The 26,448-nt window shown below is 34.2% G+C and overlaps 1 protein-coding gene across 6 annotated transcripts in view; it reads left to right on the forward strand.

Moving 5' to 3' along the window:
- The window catches only part of ANKRD17 (ankyrin repeat domain 17), a 162,770-nt gene that overhangs the window by 61,062 nt on the left and 75,260 nt on the right, over positions 1 to 26,448 (forward strand). For 5 of the 6 annotated variants that reach the window (XM_045989927.1, XM_045989932.1, XM_045989947.1 and 2 more), the window contains exons 2-4: positions 15,302 to 15,455; positions 23,607 to 23,763; positions 26,274 to 26,421. In XM_045989927.1, the coding sequence (XP_045845883.1) occupies positions 15,302 to 15,455; positions 23,607 to 23,763; positions 26,274 to 26,421 (459 nt within the window). Of the gene's footprint in view, positions 1 to 3,286; positions 3,306 to 15,301; positions 15,456 to 23,606; positions 23,764 to 26,273; positions 26,422 to 26,448 lie in introns of those variants that run through there. The other variant, XM_045989941.1, reaches the window with a different exon arrangement.

The following is a 26,448-nucleotide window of genomic DNA, read 5'->3' on the forward strand; positions in this document are numbered from 1 at the left end:
ATTACAGTTTGGATTACATCAAATTTAAAAAGTTTTATTTTTCAGAATATACTGAAGAGAGAAGGCATCAGCTTGCAGGAAATATTTGTAGACTGTATCTCTGATAAAGGATTTATGTTCAGAATATGTTAAGAATTTTCACAGCTCAATAATGAGGGAACAACAACTGAAGAGAAAATGCGGAAAATGTTCTTAACAGATCCTTTATTGAAGAAAACACTGATGTCGAATAAGCAGAGGGAAAGATGCTCAATACCCTCAGCCATTAAAGAATTGCAGAGTAAAATCACAATGTGATTCTATCCTATTAGAATAGAGAGGAGGAATAAAAGAAAGGAAAAAAACTGCTGATACTGAATACTAGTGAGAAGGCAAAGGAATCAGAACATACACTGCAGGTAGGAAAGCAAAATGCTACTGTAATTTGGAAAAGTCTGTCAGTTTCTTATAAATTTAAATATACAGTTGTCATACGGCATATCCTTCTCATGTATTTACCCAAGGGAAATTAGAACATGCTCACGTAAAGTTTTGTACTCAAATATTCATTAACTGATTAGCTCAACAAATTGCAGTACATCCATATGATGAAGTACTGTCTAGTAATAAAAAGGAATGAACTACCGAAGCAGACTATAGCATCAGTGAATCTTAAAGGCATTATGCATTTGTGAAAGTTGCAGTCGGAGGTCTGGATGATTCCATTTCATTTTGGAAAAAAAAAATCTGAAAGTAACAGAAAACGTCATGGTTGCTAGTAGCAGAGGGTAGTGGTAGGGAATTGCCTACAAAGAGATGAGAAATTTTTCAGCGATAAGAAATAATTATCTTGATTGTGGTGGTGATGACAAAACTATGAATTTTCAAAATTCATAGATTTGTCCAACTAAAAAGGTGATTTTGTTTCAAAATTATACTTCAATAAGCCTGACTTTCCAAAAAAGCTTAATTTTATACAGAAGGAAAAAGATTGGAGGAAGAGAATATAGTATTTTTTTGATCTTGCTTCTCTTGAAAAACAGGCAGTTACTTTAACTGAAACTTACTATGACTTTATTTTGCCAGGACTTTTTTCATTCATTTAAAAATAATTAGGTAGCATATGCATACTAAAAACTGAATTACATATACCAACAAGTTAACTCTGTGTATCTAAAAATAATACAAATTGTTGTGATAGCTCTTTTAGAAATTTTTTTTTTTTTAAGCTCTTTGGAATTTTTGTTAGAAATATGGAAATGGGGGCGCTGGGGAGGCTCAGTCATTAAGCATCTACCTTCAGCTCAGGGCATGATCCCAGGGTCCTGGGATTAAGCCCCACATCAGGCTCTCCCACTCCCCTGCTTGTGTTCCCTCTCTCACTGTGTCTCTGTCAAATAAGTAAATAAAATCTAAAAAAGAAAAAGAAAAAAAGAAACATGGAAATAGATTATTCCTGATATTTTCTTTAAAGCTCTGAAGGGTCTTTTTTTTTCCCTTAATTATTTGCTAAAATCACACAGTAAGAAACTGTGTGGTCTTTTTTCTCTTAAGGTAAGCAATATAGTAGGGTACAGGCAAGTAAAAAGGTAAAATTCACTTCACTCTTCAGTTAGCACTGTTAACAACTTGGGTTTCGACATCTGGAAATTTTTTTGTTTGTATCCTTGTGCAATGCATACATTTTAGTTTTAAAATCATCTTTAAAGAATACATACCATGTTTGCTTTTCTGGGCTTGTATTTTTCTCGTCATATAATTTGGGTATCTTTCTAGATCAATATCATATTCACTTACTCAGTAAATATTTTTAAGTACTTAATATTTAAGGCTAGCAAGGAAGAAAATATGGTCCTTGCCCAAGCAACTGATACTCAAATAAGAAGATAATAAACAATTCGGGGAAAATGTTACTATTGATAAGTTTCATGAAGGTAATTAGTGAAGGCTAAAAAGATGAAAAGTGCATTAGATAGTTGTGGTATAGAATGTTTTATCTAGATCTGCTTTATTCTGCAGATAGGTATTTACTGTTTCATAGTGTAATTTATTTAACCATTATAACTATTTATACATAAATAGTTATATATATAAATATATAAATATAAATATAAAATATAAATATATATATAAATAGTTACATTTCATAGTGTAATTTATATAACCATTATAACTATTATAACTATTGATGGGCATATGTATTACTTATAGTTATTTTCTGTTACAGTCAATATTGTGACATCGTTGTACATATTTTTTTTTGCTTACATGTACACGTGTTTCTATAAACTAAATTCTTAAAAGGAAAATTGCATTTTTAAACACTGATTATACATCCTGTCAAATTATCCTCCAAAACATTAGACATTATCTTTCAATAGATGAAAAATGCTTCATTTTAATTTCTATTTACCCGAATCCCAATGAAATTTAGTGTATTTACTGGTCATTTATTATTTCTCCCATAAATTGCCTACTCATACAATTTTACCCATTGTGGGGTTTGTCTTTTTCTTACTGAGATTTTAGGATTTCTTTATTATTCTGTTTATAATATATACCTCATATTTTATAATATTTTTTCTTAATCTGTCACTCATCTTTATAGAATCTTTGGATTTTTCATTTTTATATTGTCAAAATCTTTCACTCTTTTCTTTCCTAGTTTCTAGGTTTTGTGTCTTTCCAGAAAAGCCTTCTTATATTAGTTTAGTCTCATATTTTTTTCCTATGACTTCTTTAGTTTTATATATGTTTCTAGTAGATTTTAATTCATCTGGAATTTTATATATATATATACATATATAAATGTATATATATGTTTATACACACATATACACACATAGACACACACGTGTGTGTGTGTGTATATGTATATGTGTGTGTGTGTGTGTGTGTGTGTACACACACACACACACACACACACACACACACACACATTTCCCCCCCTGTGGTAAGGACCTGCTTTTTCCAGTTTCCTAACCATTCTCCCAAAATAATTTATTGAACAATGTCTTTTTTCCCCCACTGACTTGAAATACTACCTCTATCATTTTAAAAGTCCAAAATATGTGTTTTCTGGATCTAATACTCTATTATTTTCATTTTATATTTAACATCTGGTAGGGTACCCCTCCCCATTGTCTTTTTCAAAAAAATTTTGGCAATTTCTATGTATTTTCTCTTCCAGATGAACTTTAGAATCAACATGTCAAGTTCCATTAAAAATCCCTTTGGGATTTTGATTGGAAGTGCATTGAATTTACAGATTAATTTGGGGAGAATTGACATCTTTACACTATTGACTCTTCCCATCCAGGAACATGGTATGCCTCTCCATTTCTTCAGGTGTTCTTTTATGTCCTTTAGTAAAGTTTTATGGTTTTTTTCATGTAGGTCTTAGACTTTTCTTGTTAGGTTTATTCCTAGGTATTTGTAAATTTCATTGTTACTGTGAATTACATCTTTTCTTCCAGTTTACATGTTGTTTTCAATTGGTTATTGCTAATACATAGGAAATCTATTGATTTTTGTTTGTCGATCTTACCATTTACTTGGTTTGCATTGGATTCTCTTGAGATTTCCAGAAGGATGATTATGCATTCTGCAAATGATAGCATTTGTTGTTTCCTTTTTTCATTATTATGTTTCTAGGGGATTATTTGGTTTGTTTTTTTCTGGTCATATTGCATTGGTTAGGCTTCCAAATCTGTTGACTACTAGCTCTGATTTGAGCTTCTTTCCTGATGGCCTCCTAATTTTTAAACTTTTACATTTTACATGTGGTTTAGATTTCTGATGGTGCATATTATCTGTATAGAACAAAAGTTTCCTTCTTGACTTAAGTATTTTCATGGTAATCAATATTGTGTTTATTATGTGTTCTTGTTGAGATGATACATATTCTTTTTACTTCTAAATTTTAATGTGAATTACACTAATACATCTACCTACTACTGGTTATGATTTTTTCATTTTTAACATTTATTCAGCAAGTATTTATTTGGATATTGCATTATGCCAGGAACTTTGCCACATACTGGTGGTAGTGTAAATCTGAATGGTTCCTTTCTTTAATTGGAGGAGAGAGAAAATAAACGGATGCCAGAGAACAAGGTAATTTTAGGCTGTGATAGTACTATGGCAGAAATAAAGTTAGTGGTATGGTAGAGAATTTTCTTGGGCAGTACAGTCTGAGAAGGTAAAATACAAATTAAGACCTGAAGAATGAAAGCTTTGGGAAAAGCATTCTAGGCAAGGGAAAGTCACTATTTCTGTGTGTACAAATAATTATATTTCTTAGTACTTTCTTTATCCTCTTTCTTGTATGTTATTGTATAATATTTTTTATATAACTTCTGAATTTAATTTTCTAATGATGTGTTTCATTTAGTTTTTATTTTGTTTAGTTATTTTGCTATTCTTGTTCAGGTTTGCTACTAGGATTATTTATGCTTATGAGCTAGGGAATTTTCCATTCTGTTTTCTGGGCTTTGTAAATAATATAATAATGCTCTGTTCCTTCTAAGGGATAGTTTAGTGACTACCCCTAAGATTTCCTCTCTTGGTATATTCTGTTATGTTTCTGCTTTTTCTTGTAAATCATCCATTTTGTTTAGACTTTCCTATTTCTTGATTTATAGATTTGCTTAGTTTTCTGATTTTAATAACTCCTTATGGTTTTTGTTTTTCTCTCATTTTCTGTAATCAGGCTTACCAAAGGCTTGTCTCTTCATGCTAGACCTATCCATGAAGCACTTATTAGTCTTACTAACTACTTCTGTATCTCTTTTCAATTTCTTCATTTCTGTTATTACTACAAATTATATTGATACATTTCGACTTGGATTTTATTTCTGAAGATTTTTAGTTTATGTATCTTAAATCTAAATTTTTCTTTATGGACAGCTATGACCAAATCCCATAGGAAATAATATGCTTACTGATTTTAATTTTTATTTTCCCTGTATTCTGAGAGTTTATTAGTAGGCTTTTTTCTTTTTAAATTTCTTTTTTTTTTTTTTTAAAGATTTTATTTATTTATTTGACAGAGAGAGATCACAAGTAGGCAGAGAGGCAGGCAGAGAGAGTGAGAGGGAAGCAGGCTCCCTGCCGAGCAGAGAGCCCGATGCGGGACTCGATCCCAGGACCCTGAGATCATGACCTGAGCCGAAGGCAGTGGCCTAAACCACTGAGCCACCCAGGCGCCCTCTTTTTAAATTTCTAAGTAGAGTATTGTTGTTAAGTTTTTTTTTTTTTTTTTTAAAGATTTTATTTATTTATTTGACAGAGAGAAATCACAAGAGAGGCAGGCAGAGAGAGAGGAAGGGAAGCAGGCTCTCTGCTGAGCAGAGAGCCCGATGTGGGACTCAATCCCAGGACCCTGAGAGCATGACCTGAGCTGAAGGCAGCAGCCCAACCCACTGAGCCACCCAGGCGCCCCGTTAAGTTTTAGTTTCACTTAGCTTTATGGACTAAGAATGTAACCTATATATATATTTTTTAATCTTTTGAGATTTTTCCTTGTTCAGGCTTTTGTTTGTTGTAAAAGACTGTATTCTCTGTTCATGATATACTAAATTCCATTTCACTATGATATATAAATATAGTTCATTATGGAATCTATTTCTGAATCATCCATGTCCTTGCATAATCTACTTGCTCTCCTCATTTTCTGACATAGGTATGTAAAAAGTTTCCTGCTAAGTTGTGTGAATTTTCTAGTTGCTTTTATTTCAAGTATATTTACTTTATAGATTTCAGTGTTATATTTTAGCTATTACATGCTCTGGCTATTACATGCTTTGGTGTATTAAATCTGTTACCATTATAAAATATCCTTTTTCTGTGTAATGCTTTCTGCCTTGAGTTCTTTGATAATAATTGTACCCTTGACTGGGTTTGCTTTTTCATGGTTTTTTTTTTTTTTCATGCTTTTAGCCTTATGACTAAAAATTTTAGTTCTCTTATGATAGCATATAGTTGAGGGATTTTTTTTTCTTCTTTTTTTAAAAATCTTAATCTGTGTGCCATTTTTTCAAATAAGAGAAGTTTTCTCACTTGCTTTTATACTAACTTGGTTTTTGGTATTCGGTCTTTTTCCTCACATTGAAGGTTATTGTGAAGAGGTCTTTTCCTGTTATCGCTGTCTACTCGCCCAGCCTTGCTCCCTCCACATCCACCTGCCACCCCTTGCCTTTAGCTGAATTTGAGTTTTATTTTGTTTATTACCCACTTTGAAAACTATGTGTTTCATTTCTCTTTTTCAGCAGGCATTGAATTGAATTAAACCATATCTTCAGCTAGTTGTTCTCTTTGCTGAAAATAGGTTTTTGGCATTATATTATTCAGTCTTGGCTTAGCTGATATTTTAGTAATATGTTTATGTTATAATACGTTTTTACTCTTCTAACTTTTAGGAATTATTTATTAACAACTACCCGACATGATAAAGCTAGCTTGTATTGTATTAGTTTCTTTTCCAGATGCTTAGTGTTATGATTCCCAAGGCTGTCCTTTTCTTGGATTTGAACTCTAAATTCAGAAATATTTGTGGTTTTAAAATTTTCAATTTGCTTACATATCTAAAAAATTATTTTACAGTTTAGAATTTTACTTTTAAAATAATTATACTTTAGAACTTTTAGTTGCAGAGTTGGCTTCTAGCATCTTGGGTTATATTTAGGACTCTGATATCAATCTGATTTTTAATTCTGTTACTAACCATTCGCCTTACTAACCTACTACACTTAAAATATCCTTGGAGTGCTCAAATTCCACCAGGAATTTGACTGTGTGTGTCTGTATCTGAGAATGAGTGTGTATTTCTGTGTGTGCATTTTAAAGCCGTAAGAGTCATTTTATTCTGAGCCAGTTTTTTGATAATTGATGAATAATAATAAATACCAGAGACAGGTTAAATTAATAATTAAATTGTATCATACTATTGGTATTTAGAGTTGGGGTAAATTTTTTTAAATCTGTGGCCTTAATTCTATTACAGAAAAACCACTTACAAACTTTAGATTTGAGAATTCTATACAATTTTACTTACTTTAAATACTCATAATTGGTTCACTTTATAAAATTTACAATTAATGTTAAAAATTTCATATTGAATTATAATTTCATACTGAGGTGTAGCAGATAATTACTTTGAAGCTTAAGAAAAAGAGTTATGTTTTAGCTCTGTTAGAACAGTGCTATGTTAACTATTATATCACTAGTTCTTAACACATTCCTAGATCTTAACTAAAATTTCATTAGATGGATAGATGGGTATGAATGAAATAATGTAGAATAAATCAATGTTTTCTTAATGAATAGATTTTTTGAAAGCTAAATTTACTTTTAGTCAGGTTCACTTTAGTTTATTTACTTGAATCAGGATATTCAATGACCATAATGAGTCGTATTACTAATTGATACTCTTTTTACAATAAGGAATTTAAGTGGTTTATTTTATGCTGTTTTATTTCAGCGTATACATAGATCAGTGCCCAGTGACCATACTGAAAATTTTATAATAATGGTATAGGAAAACTACATCCAAATATATTAATTTAAGAATTGTCGTATTTTACCTAAAGTTTACCCTATTTAAGACTTCAAAAAATACAGATCAAAGAAATTTTTATTAGGTTTTGGGGTCGGGTACAGAAGAGAGGAAACAATTGTTTCTTTGAATTAGGTTTACATAGCCTGTTCTGCATATCACGGAAAAAGCGACAACACTTGAGTTATCATATAATTCAGTCCATGATGATGACCTCAAGTCAGGTTGTTCTAATGAGTCTTTGTTTTTGTTAGGTGAAATGGTATCGGTTATGATCTGTGTTCTTAAAATCCACTGTCATTGAAATGACAAAATTGGTCATAAAAATTAAACACTAACATTTACTGTAAGTAAAAATCATACACAATGTAAAAAGTTCATCATAAACATTGTTTCGGAAGGATTTTCCTGCATTGACTTGATTAAGAGTTCTTCAGATTTTTAGTATGGTGAGTTTTGAATTGAAGATACTGTGTTTTCCTGGAGGAAGTGTGAGAATTCTTTGTTATTATAAAAGAATGTTTTAATATATCAAGATCTAGATTATCTTTCTTGGAATATAGATTATTAACTTTAAATTTAGACTACCTGCTTTAAATTGAATGAAAATGGACAGGGTAGTTTCCTGAACAAGAGCAGTAATTGGTGGATAGGGATGGGATGGGAGGATGTGGAGTGTTAAAGGTCAAGAAGTCCAAATTCTGGAGTTGCTGGCATTTCATATTTTAAAGTATGTTTATCCCCAATGACTGACTTTTTCCTATCCCCACCTCCCATAATCTTTTATTCGGTATATTGAAATAAGTTATAAATAGGTTTCCTTGTTTCTGTTGTCAGATTTATACAAAACCATCTTTCACGTGATCTCTAATTATCTTTCTTAAAAATTGATTATTTGGGGTGCTTGGGTGGCACTGTTGGTTAAGTGTCCCACTCTTGGTTTTAGCTCAGGTCGTGATCTTAGGATCCTGAGATCAGTCCCGTGTTGGTCTCCACGCTCAGCGTGGAATCTGCTTGAGACTCTCCTTCCCTCTGCCCCTCGCCCCTAACCCCTGTTCTCTCTTCCTCCCTCTCAAATAAAAAAATAAATCTTTTTAAAAAATTGATTATCTTAATACTTTAATCCTTCAATAAGCTACCATATAAATTCTGAACTGGGTACAATATTCAAAGGCCTTATCTTTCTTAAGCACTATTCTTTTTACCATTCTCATTCAGAATTGTTTTTTCCTTTCTCTCTGTACAGTTACTATACTAGTGTCTACTTAGTACTGTTTTTTAATCTTTGGTATAGTTCTTTGCACATAGAGTTGCGTTTTTCCACATTGTATATTTGTAGAAGGCATTGATTATAATAAAACCATTTTTATATTTCTTTTCTCCTTTGGCTGCCCTACTGCTTTTTGCACACTATATGTAATTGGGGGTGAATATTTGTTAAATTGAATGGAACTTGTATATATGATGCCTAGTTAATCAAAATTTCTTTATCCTTTGGAATAAATGCCGGTTTATTTTTTATTTTTAGTTTTTTAAAAGATTTTATTTATTTGTGAGAAAGAGAGAAAGAGGCAGAGTACAAGCAAGGGGAGCAGCAGGCAGGGGGAGAGGCAGGCTCTCCTCTAAGCAAGGTGCCTGTTGGAGGACTCCATCTCAGGAGCCCAGGATCATGATGACCTGCGCTGAAGGCAGACATAACCAACTGAGCCATTCAGGCGCCCTAAATGCCAGTTTATTACAAGATGAACTGCTCTTCTCTAATGTAACATTGATAATTTATCTATTTTGACAGGAAGTTAGTTTGAAATATAACTCTAGTGTTCACAGTTCGTCCACATACCCCTGTATTTCCAAATTTTTATATCACTTTTTGTTTTACTATAGAAGGACTGGGGGTACCATTAATGGCATAAACAAATTCCTTAAGTCTTTGTTAAAAGACCTTTGTTAAAAGACCTTGATTTTCGTTGTTGAGTGGTTGTGTTAATTTTATTTTGGGAAGAAAGTAAAAAAGATATTTAATTACTTTGTTAATTTAAATAAATAGTATTACTGTTAAGTAATAATATTTTAAAACAAAAGCAACCTCCATAGTAAAATATCACCTTTAATCTTTCAAAACCAAAATGATTTAACTTGCACAAAAGAATAGAGGCAAGTATGATAAAGCCACTATAAATCTTTTTCTCAGATTCAACATTATCAAGAATTTGCCACACAACTTTGTTTTCTGGAAATATTTTATGGCAGTTTTCTGACTCTATTTTTATATATGGCAGTATGCATCTCTAAAAGATAAGAGCATTTATGGGGTGCCTGGGTGGCTCAGTGGGTTAAAGCCTCTGCCTTGGGCTCAGGTCATGATCCCATGTGAGATCAAGCCCCACATCAGGCTCTCTGCTCAGCAGGGAGCCAGCCTCTTCCTCTGTCTCTGCCTGCCTCTCCACCTCCTTTTGATCTCTGTCAAATAAATTAAAAAAAAAAAAAAAGATAAGAGCATTTTCTTACCTAACCAGAATAATTCCTTTAGACTGTCTAATAACCAGTGCATATTCAGATTTCTTCACTTGTCTTGAAAATTTCATATAAGGTCTATATTATTTTGCTAATTATGTCTTTGGTGTCTCTTTAATTTAGAGCTTTTCTTTCCTTTTGTTTTCTCTTTTTTTAAAAAAACATGTTCTGGGGCGCCTGGGTGGCTTAGTGGGTTAAAGCCTCTGCCTTTCGCTCGGGTCATGGTCCCGGGGTCCGGGATCGAGCCCCGCATCGGGCTCCTTGGCGGGGAGCCTGCTTCCTCCTCTCTCTCTCTCTGCCTGCCTCTCTACTTGTGATCTCTATCTGTCAAATAAATAAATAAAATTAAAAAAAACAAAAAACAAAAAAACATGTTCTACATTTTAGTTGTGTTTTTTTCCTATTTAACTTTGTGGTTCTCAACTTATCACAGGGTCTTTTTGTTTGTTTTCTGTTTTTCCTCTAAGGGTACATTTGGCAATGTTTGGAGGTTTTTTGGTGTCACAACCTGTGGTAGAGTTGCTACTAGCATCTAGTAGGTAGAGTCCAGGGATGCTGCTAAACGTTCTGAAATATATAGGGCAGCCCTCGACAACGAAGAAATTATCCAGCCCAAAATGTCAACAGTGCCAAGATTGTGAAACTGATTTAACTTGTTCCTAATACTTGCCTTATTAATTTTTACAAACTGGAAATTATTTCTAAGGGCTCTAATAGATATTGTTTATTTTCAGAGGGGCAAGAATACATCATAGGTGGTATTTGTATTTTACGTTACATAAATGAGAAATATATAATGTTTAGTTCTCTTCCTTTTAGTAATTAGACAGTGGGTATAGCTGTGTCCCTAAATTTGAATTTGAAGTTAGCTTTTCTAGAGCAGAGTGAAAAAAAACCTTCAGCATGGAATTTTCTAGTGGAAAGAATATTGAACTCGTTAATTGGATAACTGGTCTCTTGGCACTAGATATTTAGAAACTTGCTATTTAAATAACAGTCCTGTGCTTCTGTTTTTTCATCTGTACCAATTTGGTGGTTCTTTGTATTAGACAAGAATTTGAAATGCAAGCATCACTTCATAAAATATCCATCTAGTAAAAGCAGTACATCTGAAATAGCTTAAATATAACTTGTCATGCTTTGAGTTATTGATAACTTTGATAGGTTATTTCCCTTAGGGAATAAATTTAATAAGGACATATCTTTCCTTCTGTCTCTCCCCTCTTCATGGAAATAATTTTTACATTTCATTTAAAGAAAATGTTTCAATTTCTTATTCAGAGCATTTTTAATATTCCAGAATTTGGCTGTGGTTCAAAATGAATCTTTTTTTCAGTAGAAATGTAATAAAAATGAGTACGGTTTCAACGGGAAAACACTTTTAGTATTTAATCTGAATTATCTTCGCTTAGTACATGTAGAGCAGGATATGCTCATAAATCTTAACTTAGTTGACCTATGAATACATAAGTATTACTTATTTTTGTATTTTTATGACTGCATGTCCTTATGTCAGACTCTCTCCAGTTGTTCTGTAATGTAGTGCAAGATCTTTCCAGTTAGGGAAAGAGGAATTAGTGTTAGAGGGGGAAGTTCTCTTCTACTTCTACTCTTCTAAATTCCTACAGCCTTTTCCCCCTACCCTTTACCTTCTACACTTTTTACCCTGTAAAAGTGTTCATTTATGCACATACTTTGGCTCTCTCATTAAAGAAGTACGTTCCTAGATGGTGGATTTCACACATCTCTGTATCTCCTCTGTCAGTTAACTGTAGTATCTTTTGCACAAAGACTGTTGGCCAGTGATGGGCATTTTGCCCTACCTGCTACTTGATGTTGCCCTACCTATTGCTTAATGTACAAATATTCAATAATCTGTAAGATATACCTTAAATTTATTTTTTGTAACTACCTCTCCCTTCCCCAAATACACTGTAGCCTTTTAGAACCTGAAAGGGAAGAATCCCCAAACCATCTTTTATTTACTCAAAGTCCCTGTTTCCATGGAGTTTAGAAAGGTAATAAATATTAAAATATATCAGTATAATGAATTTATGAAAAAATTATGTAGAATAGGGATCTAGAGATTGCTGAGAGACTTGCTTAGGTCTCATAGGTAGCATCTGAACCAGTTAGGGTACCTAGGTCTTTAGATCCTAAGAGTATCCTTGAAATTAATTTCTTCTTAGTATTAAACTGGGGGTGGGGGAGATATAAATCCATTCCTGTTCTTCTCTTTCACCCCAATACCTTTTTAAAAAATCTATACATAGAATTTCATAGTCATTTGAATTTACTGTTTTTAACTTACCAATTTTTTTTTTATTTTTTTTTTTTTACAAAGTAAAAATAGTGCACGTAAAAATTAATGTAACTTCTGTGGATATTTGAAATCAGTAAGAAAACATTTCTGTGATTAATATCCCTCATGAAGAGATTGAGGTGCATTTTTCTTAATAAATTTTCACCAAGCTCAGTTAGGACATAGTATGGCATTGGGGACTTTATGTCAGAGGCTCACTTTTAATTGAAATTTAATATCTCCTATGATCTAACTTCTAACTGTCTTAACCTTTCTTACAGTAAATACTCTGTTTTAACGTATAGAAATTTTATAGTTTGTCTACCAGTGTTACATTCCTTTTTCTCCTGTTGCCTTACATAAATTAATTTGGTCAGAATCTTTTCATATTTATCTTTATGCAGTGTCTCATTTGATTTAAATACCTCTGATCTATACCCTTAACTTGGTATTTAGCTGTGCCCTGCTCTTTGAAATATTTTGTTTTCTAAAACTCTAATCTGAAATATTATTGAATTTTTCATTTGTTTATTTTACCAATGTTTATTTTTCCATGTTTATTTCCTTTGTTTTCTTTCATCTTCTCCCATTGGGTTGGAAAATTGTAGATATTTTCACAAAGAAAATTTCACTGGAAAGCAACTTTTTCTTTAAAATGACTCATCTTCTGGACCTTCATTAAAGATAAAAAGACACAGTTTTTATTATACTGTAATTTTGAATCACATCTTGCTGTGGCCAACTCATGTCCCAAAAGTTTACTTAATTTGTTAAAGGTTTATTTATTTCTTCTGGGGTGAAAGAGAACATGCAAGCAGGGGAGGGATAGAGAGAGAGGGAGAGAAAAGCAGACTCCCTGCTGAGCTCAGTGAACCCTAGGGGTGGGGGGTCCAGCTCAATCTCTGGAACCTGAGATTATGACCTGAGCAGAAACCTCCGGTCAGAGGCTCAGTTTACTGAGCCACCCAGGCACATCACCCCTGTTTTTGAGATATATTCCCAAAGTCTACTTCTTAAAGTATAACATTTATGCTGCTACCTTGAAAGAGAACTTAAAACAAAAAGAGTATATTTTTTTTTCCTAACTCCCTGTCATTTTAATAGGGAGTCATTATTGATGGGTTATTCTGCAAAATTTTGTGAAAATTTTCAAATATTTGCAGAGATTATTTTCAGAGTATCCAGTGTCTATTTGCATTTGAAATATTAGAAATCTGAAATCATGTTAAACTGTGTTAGTCTAATGGAAATTTGGAGAGAAACATACTGTTTCCTCCCAGATTTACCTTTCAGTATTAAATATGTGTTGGTTATTCCTGGTTACTACATAGGTAACTTTCAAAGATGAAATGACTCAGAGTTTCTCATGTTATAGTAGTTAAAATTTTATTCCTTAAGGTTTTTTTCAGATTTCTTACATTTAGATACTAGGTATGAGCATAATTGTGTTCTAGGTTAATAATTACTTTTATATCTATTTTAGTTATAAGTGTTAGAAGTACCTTAGATTTGTGAAGTAAATTTGATATAAAATAGTGACAGTTTATATAATAATTGTCAACTTTTTTTTTTAATTATCAACTTTTTAATCAGCAGACTAGAAAGAACATATCTTAGTACTGTTTTGTAAGTAGCACTATAATAAGGGATATCACAACAAAACTTTCCCCATGTCTTCAGTGTTTGCTTTGTTCTAATTCTTTAAATTTTTTTTTATTGAATCTCATGTCGAATATATTAGTGGTTCTCAGCGAATGGTCCACAGGTCCCTCAGGGTCCCAGATTCAAAACTCCTTCATCACAGTACTGGCATGTTACTTGCCTCCTTTACTGTGTTGACATGTGCACTGGTAATGTGAAAGCAATGGTAGGTAAAACTGCTGGCCCCTCAGTCAAGGCCATGGCATCAAATTGTACTAGTGTCATTGTATTCTTCAGTTCTGCGTACTCACGGTTAAAAGAAGAAAATGAAGAGCCAGTTTTATCTTAAGAATAATCTTGATAAAGCAATAAATATTAATTTTATGAAATCTACACTTTTGAATACGTGTCCTTTTAATATTACTGTGTGTGACAAAAGGGGAAGTACACATAAAGCACTTCTGTGGTTCTGTGTGTGTGTGTGGTTTTTTTTTTTTTGAGATGCAAGGTAAAGTAGCCTTTCCTTTTTTTTTTTTTTTTTTTTGATGAAATGCCATTGTTAACTAGAAAATATAATTGACAGGCCCAATACACTTAGCAGACTTGGGTATTTGGCAAATGTTCTTATCAGAAATGATGGAAATGAGTTTGTCATTTTAAGAGTGATTGACAGTATTTGTTGCCAGTGATAAAATTAAACTTTCAAGCACAGATTAGAATTTTAAATTGTATTTGCCTGGGCTTCACAGTCTTTAAAAACTTTTCTGATGAAAATATCACTGGTGGCAATATTAACAAATGTGGTTTTTTGATATTGTAGTTTGATTTCTCAGTATGGTGACTATTAATAAATTTAGCCCTTATCTGAAGGCCTGGGGTGGGCAGAATTTTATAAGTGTATAAAGGGGTCCTGAGAGCAAAACATTCAAGAGCAGCTGATTTAGGTCCTCTACTAAAGCCAAAGGTTTCACGTCTAATCATTAACCTCATAGCTCCGCATCTTGCCCTTATCCTACCAAATTAAAATAGAAAGAATACATAATTTCAGTAAAAAGAAAAAAGAAATGGGACTCTGCTGTATACGAGTAGCACATTCTTAAATTCTTCTACAGATATAATTTTCTCCTTTAAACAGTGTGGGCTTGTGTATTACATTGAATTTATTTAGAATTGCGTTGTATTTATCACGATATTTACATTAAAATATTTTTTCTCTCTTCTTCCTTTTTCTTCTGTTTATTTCTCTTATCACTTTCCCTTTCTCCTTTCATTCCTCCCTTCCTTCCTTTTTTTTGGTATTTGTTTTCTAGGTGGAATCTTTCATTTTGGATCAGGATGATTTGGAAAATCCAATGCTGGAAACGGCTTCCAAGTTGCTCTTGTCAGGTACTGCTGATGGTGCAGACCTCAGGACAGTAGATCCAGAAACACAAGCTAGACTGGAAGCTTTACTAGAAGCTGCAGGTAAGTCTGCAGACCTTACATATGTAATTAGACTATATCACTTTCAAAGGTACATATAAATCTAATAAAAACTACTATGATTAGGGGTGCCTGGCTGTTGCCGTTGTTCGAGCATGCGACTTTTGATCTCAGGGTCATAAGTTCCAGTCCCATGTTGGGTGCAGAGTTTATTAAAATAACAAAAAGCTACTATTATTATAAAAACAAGGTCTTGGACATTTAGGGTACTACTGTTCATAAAGGTTAATGGATTGCTTTCTAGAGAATTTCTACATGGAATATTTCATTAAAGCATATTTTCATTACCCAAGTAAAATCCACATACTGCTGTCAGCCTTGAAGAGAGATTTCATGTAGTCGATTTTATTTAGTCACACATTCCATACTTGTGAATTTGCCTACTTGATAACATGTATTCATACCCTAAAATTGGTATTCACAATACTCTTAGTCTTTCATAGAAATGCACATAACAGTGGTGCCTGGGTGGCTCAGTCATTATGTGTCTGCCTTCGGCTCAGGTCCTGATCTCAGGGTCCTGGGATTAAGCCCCACATTGGAATCCCTGCTCATTGGTAGCCTACTTCTCCTTCTCCCACTCCCCCTGCTTGTGTTCCCTCTCTTGCTTTGTCTCTTTCTGTCAAATAAATAAATAAAGTCTTTTTAAAAAATGCACATAATGAAAAATTTTAGTTGTCCTGCACACATGTTCCTTGATGAGATGAAATAAGGTACAGCTCTTTTTGTTTCGGCTCTCAAACTGTAAACAAGTGTCCTTTTCACAATCTACTTAGACCCATGTTTTTGACATTGTGTGCTTTTTGTTGGCAGTTTCATTGTTTATAAAGGTCTCTAAGTATAATGCAAAAGTGCTATCTAGTGCTCCTAAATGTGAGAAGGTAGTGATGTGCCTAATGAAGAAAGTTCATTGTGTTAGATAAGCTTCTTCAGCATGGGTTATAGTGCTATTAACCATGAGTTCAGTGCTAATAAATCAACTGTATATTAAATAAGGTCATCTTTAAACAAAAACATACATAAGACACTGTTTGGTTAATGCAAATGCTTTGTGACCAGAGGCTCACAGGAAACTAGTTCTGTGTTTTCCCTAGGAGCAATGGTTCAGTATTCATTAATTTAAGTTTTCCCAGTGACCATGAATCATAAGAATTGACTGTATATAATTTCCTTCTTTTCTGTCATAGTCTGTCTCTTGAAACCTTGTAAAGTGGATCATTGTATTATTGTAAAATGATCATTATTATATTGTCCCCATAAGAAGAGTGTTTTAACTAGAGATTGTATACATATATATAATTACACCTAAAGTATAAGGGAATAGTAACTCTAAATCTCTGATCTTTTTAAATATCCATATATTTTCTTAACTTTTCTAAGGTAGAAATAAATATATTGTGAACATTAATTGATCATTTTTTTTTAGCAACCTGATTTCCTATATAGTGTACATACAATGCATGTAAACTGCTGCTTTATTATAGCATAAGACCAACCTAATACTCTTTGGTAATCCTTTCAATAAATATCTTATAAAACAGCATCTAAAAATTCGAAGGACTCATGGTTAAATTTGATTTCTATCCTGAGTTTAATTCTAGAATGGATTATTGAAGGGGTCTTGACCAAGTACAAATGAAAACATAGTAGGGCACGTGCAAGGTCCAGTCCTTGAGTATAAAGAACTATTTGTTCAGGAGAGGAGATATGGGGGTGCCTGGGTGGCTTAGTCAGTTGGCCATTGGCTCAGGTCATGATCTAGGGGTCCTGGGATTGTGCCCACATCGGGTTCCCTGCTCCGTGGAGAGCCTGCTTTTTCCTCTCCTCCCAGCTTGTGTTCTCTCTTGCTATCTCTGTCTCTCTCTCTCTCTCTCTCTCTCAGATAAGTAAAATCTTAAAAAAAATGTAGATACAGAATTTAGCATTTGTCAGAATTTGGTGTTGCTGTAGAAGTTCATATGAAAGAAGTGAGGATTGTGAAATTATTTGAAAGTGTGTCATAGGAGGAAAAGATAATGTTTCTCCTGAAGATGAGAAAACTCAGGTTGAATAAAAGAGGGATATTTGTTTTTGTGTCTCCAAGAGGCAGAACCAGGTTGAAAAGTGCTTCAGGAAAGTGGACTTCAGCTGAGGGTTTACTTTTGGAGGTAGAGTTTCTTTTCGTAGGATGCTAATAGCTGCCTCATTTTCTCATTTCTGTGTTTATTCCCATTTTTTTTTCTGTTTTCTCTACAGCAGTCAACAAATTAGCCTCTCTCCTCCCTCCCTTCCTTCCTCATCTTCTTTCTCACTTATCTCTCTTTCTCCCTTATTTCCTTCTTTTAAGAATGAAAAGTGTTAACACATAAGCCCAGAGGGAATACCCATCATCCAGCTTTAACAGCCATCAGTGTATGGACAGCCTTGTTTCCTCTTTACTTACTACCACCCTGCTGATGCCCCACGCCTCAAGTTAATTTAAAGCAAACTAAACATTATATAATTTCATACATAAATACTTCAGTATTGGGGCACCTGGGTGGCTCAGTTGGCTGAACGTCCAACTCTTAATTTCGACTCAGGTCATGATCTCATGGTCCTGGATTAAGCCCTGTGTGGTGCTCTATACTCGTTGCAGTCTGCTTGTCCCTCTCCCTCTGCTCCTCCCCACTCTTGCGTGCTCTGTCTCTAAAATAAATAAAATCTTAAATAAATAAATGGACACCTCAGTGTATACTCCAAATTAAGAACTATTTTTAGATTTATTTATTTATTTTTAGATTTATTTATTTATTTTTAGGTTAAGAGAGAGCAAGAGCAAGTACATGGTGGGAGGGCAGAGGGAGAGAGAAACTTAAGCCCTAAAGGGAGCTTGATCTCCCCACCTTGAGATCACGAACTGAGTGGAAACCAAGAGTTGGTTGCTTAACTGGTTGCTCCACCCAGACACCCCAAGAACTTAAAAAAAAAAATAAAGTAAACATAATACCATTGTATGTCTAAAGAAAAATAGTAGTACTTCCTCAATATTGTCAAATATCCTGTCAGTGTTTATATTTCTCCAATTATTTCATAATGGTCTTTTTTTAAAGATCGCTTACTTGCTTATTTATTTATTTATTTATTTTTAGAGAGGGAGAGAGGAGAAAGTGGGGACAGAGGGTGAAGGAGAGAGAGAATCTTACGTATGCTCTACGCTCAGTGTAGAGCCTGACACGGGGTTTGATTTCACAACCCTGAGCTTATGACCTGTGCTGAAATTGAGAGTTGGTGGCACCCTATAATACTCTTTTTATACTTGGTTTATTTGAATTAGGATCCAAACAAGTTTTACTTTTTTTATTAAGTTTTTAATATTTTTAAGGGTTTTTAAATTTATTTTAGAGCGAGTGTGTGTGTGAGTGGGGGATGGGCTAGAGAGAGAGAATATTTGAGAAGACTTCCCGCTGAGCGGGATCCTGCCTTGGGGCTCCATCTTACCACCTATGAGATCATGTCCTGAGCCAAAACCAAGAGTCTGATGCTTAACTGATTGAGCCACCCAGGCACCCCTGAGTTTTTAATTTTAACTTCAGTAGTTAAAATACAGTGTAATATTAGTTTATGTGTACAATATAGCGATTCAGCAATTCTGTACATACTCAGTGCTCATCATGGTAAGTGTACTCTTTAATCCCCTTCACCTGTTTCATATTTATATATTTTTGCATGCAAAATTTTATATTTTCATGTTACTTAGTTTAAGTGTCTTTTAATTATAAGTTTCCTTCCCCCCCCCCCCCCACTTTGAAGAAATTGATTCATTTGTTCCACTTTATCAGTTTTGCTAGTTGCACCACTGTATGTTGTATTTCCTGTACATCAGAATTCAGATCCAGATACTGACCAGATTCAGGCTCATTTTGTTTTTGGCAAGAATAGTCATTCATGGTGCCTATATTTCCTTTGTATCACGGAACTACTCTGGTGGTTTCTCTTTTTATGGTATAGAGATTGATCATGGTTTAAGTATCCTGAGAAAAGGTGCTTGAGAAGTAAAGTTTTTGAGACTGCCTGAAAATACTTTTGATGCTATCCTCATACTTGATAGTTTGAAGGTATAGAGTTCTAGTTTAAAAATCTCTTTGAGACTTTTGAAATTATTGCTCCATTATCTCCTAATTTCTGGTGTTGCAATTCAGAAAGTTAACACACTTATGTATAGTATTCTCTTATCTCTGCAACTTTTCTTTTCTCATCCTTCTCCATAGCATTAGAATTTGGAGCATTTTAAAATTTCGCTCACATTTTGAATATTTTTGGCTATCCTTTACATTTTCAGATTTTCTTCAAATGTCTGGTGAAGCCTGTCCTTTTTTGTAGTTATTAGCAATGTCATAAAAAACTAAAATGTAAGGTACCTGTGCCTGTTTTGTGGTTGGGTTTCACCATGAAGTATTTATTATATATTATATAAGTTATATACATTGTATACTTACTTTCCTACTGCAGCTTAACAATTTATTATAAACATAGTGGCATGACACAACACACTTAGTTTTTGTAAATTAGACATCTGGGCACATAGTATGTATGGCTAGATTCTCTTGCCTGGGGTCTCATGGGCTAAAATCAAAGTAACCCCTGAGTTGAGTTCTCACCTGTAGGTTATAGGAGAAAATATGCTTTCAGGTTTATTGTTGGTAGCAGAATTCAGTTCCTTGTAGTTACAGGACTGAGATCCTGATTTCCTATGGTGTGTCAGCTGGGACTGCTCTTACCTTCTTGAGGTTGCCTGCATTCCTTGGCATGTGGCTCCCTCCATCTTCATGCCAGCACAGTAGAATCCTTCTAATGCTTTGAATCTCTTTGTTTTCTCCAGTTAGCTACAGAAATCTTTTAGTTTTTCATAGGCTCATGTGATAAGGTCAGGCCCATCCAGGTAATTTTCCTGTTTTCAGGTCAACTGTACCATATAACGTAACCTAACTATGGGGATAAAAGCTATCAAATCCCCAGTCCCATGGATAGAGTGAGTACAGTAGAGCTGGGTAAAGTTGGTAACATTTTAGAATTCCTGTTATACAGTGATTGGATAGAGACCCTTCCCTTTCTTTGAGAACTCCAAATGTCAGTATCTTAAATTTTTTTTTTTCTGGGGCTTTTCAGTTCCTCGAGAGACACATCTACCAGTTTTTAATCTGGTGAATGATAAACCTGGCTACCTGTATTTTGGGAGCTGAGAGTGGGAGGGGTTGAGGATCTCACTGTTTATCATGCATATATTCACTTAATCCTTATTTCCCTTTAGTGTATCATCTCTTTCTCCTCTCTGTCTAATGACTACTAATCCTGGGCCCTTCTGGTTTGGTTTCTATAGAGAATAATCATCTGGCTGTGCAGTTTGGGAATGGAGTCTTCAAGTGTCTGACTACTCGTCTCAGGTGTTCAGCTAGTCTCTCTGTTTTCTGACCCAAGCCTCACCCCTGTTTCTGGTACCTACCGTTTCTGAGCCCTGTTGGGCTGGTCACCTTGTTTCTCTTTGATATCCCTGTTTCTGTTTGTTCTGTTAAGTCAGTTACATCTCCTCTAAACTTTGTCTTCATAAATAAGAATTAAGTTGAGTAAATTCTAAGAGGAAAAAAAGGGAAAGGTAATTATCTTAAAATCTGAAATCTAGGTAATCTTTTAATGCACTCTCTTCTATCATTTATATCCTCTAATGTCTCACTGGGACATTTTTGGTCACAAATTACATGGTTCTGTTGTTCAGTTGATTAAATGTTAGACTTGGGAAAGAATAATCTGATCATCACGTATCTTTTCTGTTTTTGGTCTTCATTAATACCTAATAACTGGATAAGACTAGTCAAAAAGGATCATCATAATCCAGAGTAACTAGAATAAATTAATTTTCAATCACTGTTTATTCATTTGAAGGATTACCATATGTATCTTAGGTTACTTCCTAATTATCTTTACTAAAGTAGTTACCATTACTTATGAAGATATGAGAAACTCATAAAAATTTAAAATGGAATATTTTGTTTTTGATGTTCTTTCTTTTTAAGGCAGTGATTACTTTTTTTACTAATCCAGATACATCTTCTTACCTAGTTCTGTTGCTATCATTGACAAATAGTTGTTACATGCTGATCTGGATTGGCTAAACAGTTGGAGCTCATTCTCTCATGTGAAAATGCATCTGTGACCTTGGTTCCATAGTGTTAGGATACTTAACTAACCACAGATATCTTACTGAACAAATACTACTATAGCAAATTCAGACTGTGGTTGGTTTTTAATATTAGTGACACAAATTAAAATCATTTTCATCAGACTGAGACTGTCTTTATTCTTCGCACATCTTGATTGTAGCAGATACCAACTTTGACTGCTCTGAACATTTGTTGTGTATAAAATCATAAAGGCTTTCTGCCAGATGTATTTTTGGTTCCATAAGATACAGTATTTGATATCTTGGCTTTTTCCAGAAAGAGAACCAAACAACTATAAACTTTTGTAAAGTTTAAACACAGACTTATGTTATTAAGCCCTTCCATTGTAAAAAGAAATTTGTACAGATATGTTTATTATTACCATTTGGGTTTCTTTTTTTTTTTATTGATGTCTTAGTTAAGTAGTTTTAAAACCTGTTTTAAAACTTGTTTAATTTAAAACTTGTTTTAAAACCTGTGATAATAACCTCTTAATCTATAATGTGCATCTGAATTGCTTGGGGGATCTTTTTTTAAAAAATTCAGGTTTTGGATCAGAAAATCTTAGGGCCCGAGATTCTGCAGTTCTTTTTATTTTTTAAGATTCTGTTTATCTATCTATCTATCTCTCTATCTATCTATCTATTTATTTATTTATTTGAGAGAGAATGCATGTGTACACAGGAGCAGAAGGAGGAGCAAAGTGTGTAGGAGTGAAGAATCTCAGGCAGACTCTGCTTCAAGAGTGGATCCCACATGGCGCCCTGACGTAGGGGCCCCAACATGGGTTTGAGGACTTGACCTTATGACCCTGAGATCATGACCCTGCGATCATGACCTGAACCAAAACCAAGAGTTGGATGCTTAACCAACTGAGCACCCCCAACATTCTGCAGTTCTAACAAGCTTCTAAATGATAGCAATGTTTCTTGTCCATGTACCACTTACTGAGTAACAGGGATGTATAATATGCATTATAACATTAGGTATTTATCTTCAAGTTGCAGCGGAGGTTTTTAATTCTGGCTATGCATTAGATTCTTCTTAGTGCTTTAAAAATATTTAGATGCCTAGGCCCCACCTCCTACTTACTGAATTACATCCTTACATGTAGAAGAGCTTAGCATCTATATTTTTGAAAAGCTCCACTGATGGGCAGCACCACTGAGATAGAATAATGAAAGTGAGAGATAAATTTGCTTTGTAGTGATATCCAGAAAAGCAATAAGATAGTTCATGCAGATAGTTATTAACCAGTTCTACTTACGAATTTTTATTCTTTAGCTGTTCTGGATGTTTTTTGGGTGTTATTGAGAACATGTAATTGTAGACCTAATTTGAAATGGATAGGTACTCATGTTATCTTTTATATGGCCTGTAATGTCTTATTTGACCATATCTGATCACAAGTGGAGTAGGCCACCTAAACAGTCTTAAACAAAAGTGGGCATCTACCAAAAATAATGGGGATAATTCTGGCTTCTGGCACTACTGGTCTCAATGAGGCAAAAATAACTTTTGTCAGAACTTTGTGTTTCTCTGCTCTGCCCTCCTTTATATTGACTTATTTTGGGTAGTCTGTCTGTCTTTATGATCATGAAACTGGCCATAAGCTCATGACTCACATCTTAGCAATTCAGTTACCTTTGAACGTAGAGGTTCTTCCAGACCTATGGCAAAACTCTGGGTGGGAACTCCTAGTTGTCCCAGCCTGGGCCAAAGACACTTTCTGGTAGCAGAGAGTTACGGGGTCAGGCACTTCCTGACCACATGGGAGGAATAAGGTTATTGCAGAATTGGAGAACAGTGATTTTCCAGAAGATTCCAAACGAACAGTATATGCATGAAGTGTAACATTTAAAGATTGTTCATTAAGATAAATAGAATTAAGTAACTTGACTTTTGCTTTGTTTCTCCTTTTGGGTGTATCCATATGGGTGTGAAAATCATATAACAGGAATAGGCAAATTATCTACGGCTGATGGTAAAGCCTTTGCAGATCCTGAAGTGCTTCGGAGGTTGACATCATCTGTTAGTTGTGCGTTGGATGAAGCTGCTGCTGCACTTACCCGTATGAGAGCTGAAAGCACAGCGAATGCAGGGCAGTCGGACAAGTAAGTTCATTTTCTCTGTGAACAGTATAAAAACGTTTTAAGAGCTAATGTTCACTGAGCCTTTATTTTGTGCTTGGCATGGAGCTACCTACTTTATACATAATATCTTGTTTTTACTCACGAAAAGCCTTAAGGCAGTGAATTTTGTTTTACCTTTATTCTGAAAACCTCAAGAGAAGTGAATAATTTATTCGAGATCAAATAGCTGACAAGTGGCAGACCTGGGACACCAGTGACTGCAAGTTAAGACCTTTTGACTTTTTAGATTTTGTTTTCTTTTAATGTTTTGGTGACAAAGAAATAAATGCTTTCTGATTAGGCGTGCCATTTTCTAGTTCATGTGTATAGTTAACCATTTTAAAGAGCAAGGTTTTTATTTATTTGTTCTATGAACGTTCAAAAATGTCATAGATTTAGTTCCCATAATTTGAATGTGAGTCCCACGTACTTAATGTTTGTATGCCCTACAATTCCTTTTACATAGTACTTTATAGTTATTAAGGATTCAGTTTATATATTGTGACTTTGCTTTTTTAAGTTTTTCTGATGATCTTACACCATTTCATATAAAAAAACAGTTATGGATAGTATATGAAAAATGGATATAAGCTCCAAGAAAGCAAATAGAAAATAATTATTAATATAAATTACCTTTTTTGCTTCCTCAGAGAATTGTTTTCCTCTAACCGAAATGAAGCCAATTTATTTATTTTAGCAGTTGCCTTTAAACAGTTCAGAAAATGGGAGTATTCTTTTATATATGGGTTTAGAGAATTTAAAAAATAGAATTTAAGGATTATCTTTTATATAATAGTGTTTTTGTGTGACATCTTTAAAGAGCATGAAAGAGAGGTATAGTGTTAACAAAAATATGAATTTACTGTTTGTCTTGGCTCTGAGTTCATCTTCATTTGTCTAGATTTTTGTGTTTTTATTAATTTACTATTCTTCTCATGGATTGACCCTCCTTCAGTTAACTTCACCTTCTGTTTCTTGATTAATGATCAGTTTTACTACACTGGATTATTACTGATACTCTCTTAAATGTGGTGCCTGCTGAGACTGGCAAGAAAGAAAGTTAAAAACGCCTTGAGGAGTATATTAAAGCTAGTTCAAACAGGAAATAGAATAGAAAAAGAAGAAGTTACAGATTCTTTGGCATTGAATATACTAGAAGAATAGTAGAGCATGTTTGTGACAGTCATTTATTCAGCAAGACTTGAGAGATAAAGTGGAGTGCAGTGATGTTATATGTTGGACTTTACATTAGTTAAGTGTGGTGCCATGTGCGGATCTAATGTCCTCTGTGTTCTTGAGTTTGGAATTCCAACTGTTGTTACAGTAGTTCTGGTAAGCTTGTTTTAAAGCTAGCACACACATAAGGAAACAGAATGCAAATCTAAATGGGATAGTAGAGGAGTGTATGTATGTGCCTCAGGAAGAGAAAAAGAGTAAGAGCCCACTTGAAAGAGAGAAAAGGTATGTTCTTAGAAGGACATGTCTAGTGGGAAAGATTTGTTTTAAATTTGTTTAAAGGTAATAGAGAACACTGGGTCTGGGGACTGTCAGTGTCCTAAAAAATGGGAAATTATGAGACAAGCATACTAAGTGCTATTCAAGACTTTGACTTTGGTAAGGAGATGATACAATTAACCAGTAAGAGTAATATATAGCATGACACACAATAATAACAATATGGGAAAAAATTGAGTGGGGAAGTGCTAGGGCAGTGTTTAGGGTTGGAGAGCAGTGCATTTTTAAGAGAGTAGTGGGGAAAATCCTCACTTAAAAGGTGGCTGTTTAGCAAACACCTGAAGTTGGTAAGAGGGTGAGCTGTGTCTGACAGAGAAGCTTTCTTGGCAGAGGGACAGCAAATACGTACATCTTGGAGTTGGATCTTAATTAGCATTTTTTATGAAAGGCAGGAAAGGCAATCAATGTGGTAAGAGTAAGAGTGAGAATAGTAGATGATAAAACCAGAGAGGTAGATGTAGGACTGTGGGACCCTGTCACTGGAAAGATCTCATAGGTACTTGGCTTTTAGTGTGACTGGATTAGAGGCCAAATAGAGGATTCTGGGCAGAGGAGTGACATGATGATCTGCTTTCCTTTAAATAAGATCTCATTGACTGCCTTGTTGAGTCTGAAGGAAAACAGAGGTAACAGCAGGAAGGCTATTCAGGAGACTTTGCCATAATCTGGGCTAAACATGATGTTCTTGAATCTGGGTGGTAGTGATAATAGAGATACAGAAAAGAGGTTACCCGTGGGTGCCTTTAGTACCAGAAGTGACAGGACCTTCAAGAGGATGATGCAAGAATTGACTTATATTTGAAATGAAGAGAATATTAATAGCACTGGATTTAGTGTTTTTCTTAGGATGGATTTTATCCAGGAGTTGAGAGACTCTTTAGAAGTGTCCATAGTTGGAATTTTTACCTCAAAAGCCAGTGCGCTGTGTAATTTTTCGTATTTTTATATCCTGATATTATAATGTTCTTCCACAATAGCCGCAGTTTGGCAGAAGCCTGTTCAGAAGGAGATGTAAATGCTGTGCGAAAGTTACTCATTGAAGGGCGAAGTGTAAATGAGCACACTGAGGAAGGGGAGAGCCTCCTTTGTTTAGCTTGTTCTGCTGGATACTATGAGCTTGCACAGGTTCGTATGATAAAAATAATCACACGG

The sequence above is a fragment of the Meles meles genome, chromosome 2 (genome assembly GCF_922984935.1).
Source record: "Meles meles chromosome 2, mMelMel3.1 paternal haplotype, whole genome shotgun sequence".
NCBI lineage: Eukaryota > Metazoa > Chordata > Mammalia > Carnivora > Mustelidae > Meles > Meles meles.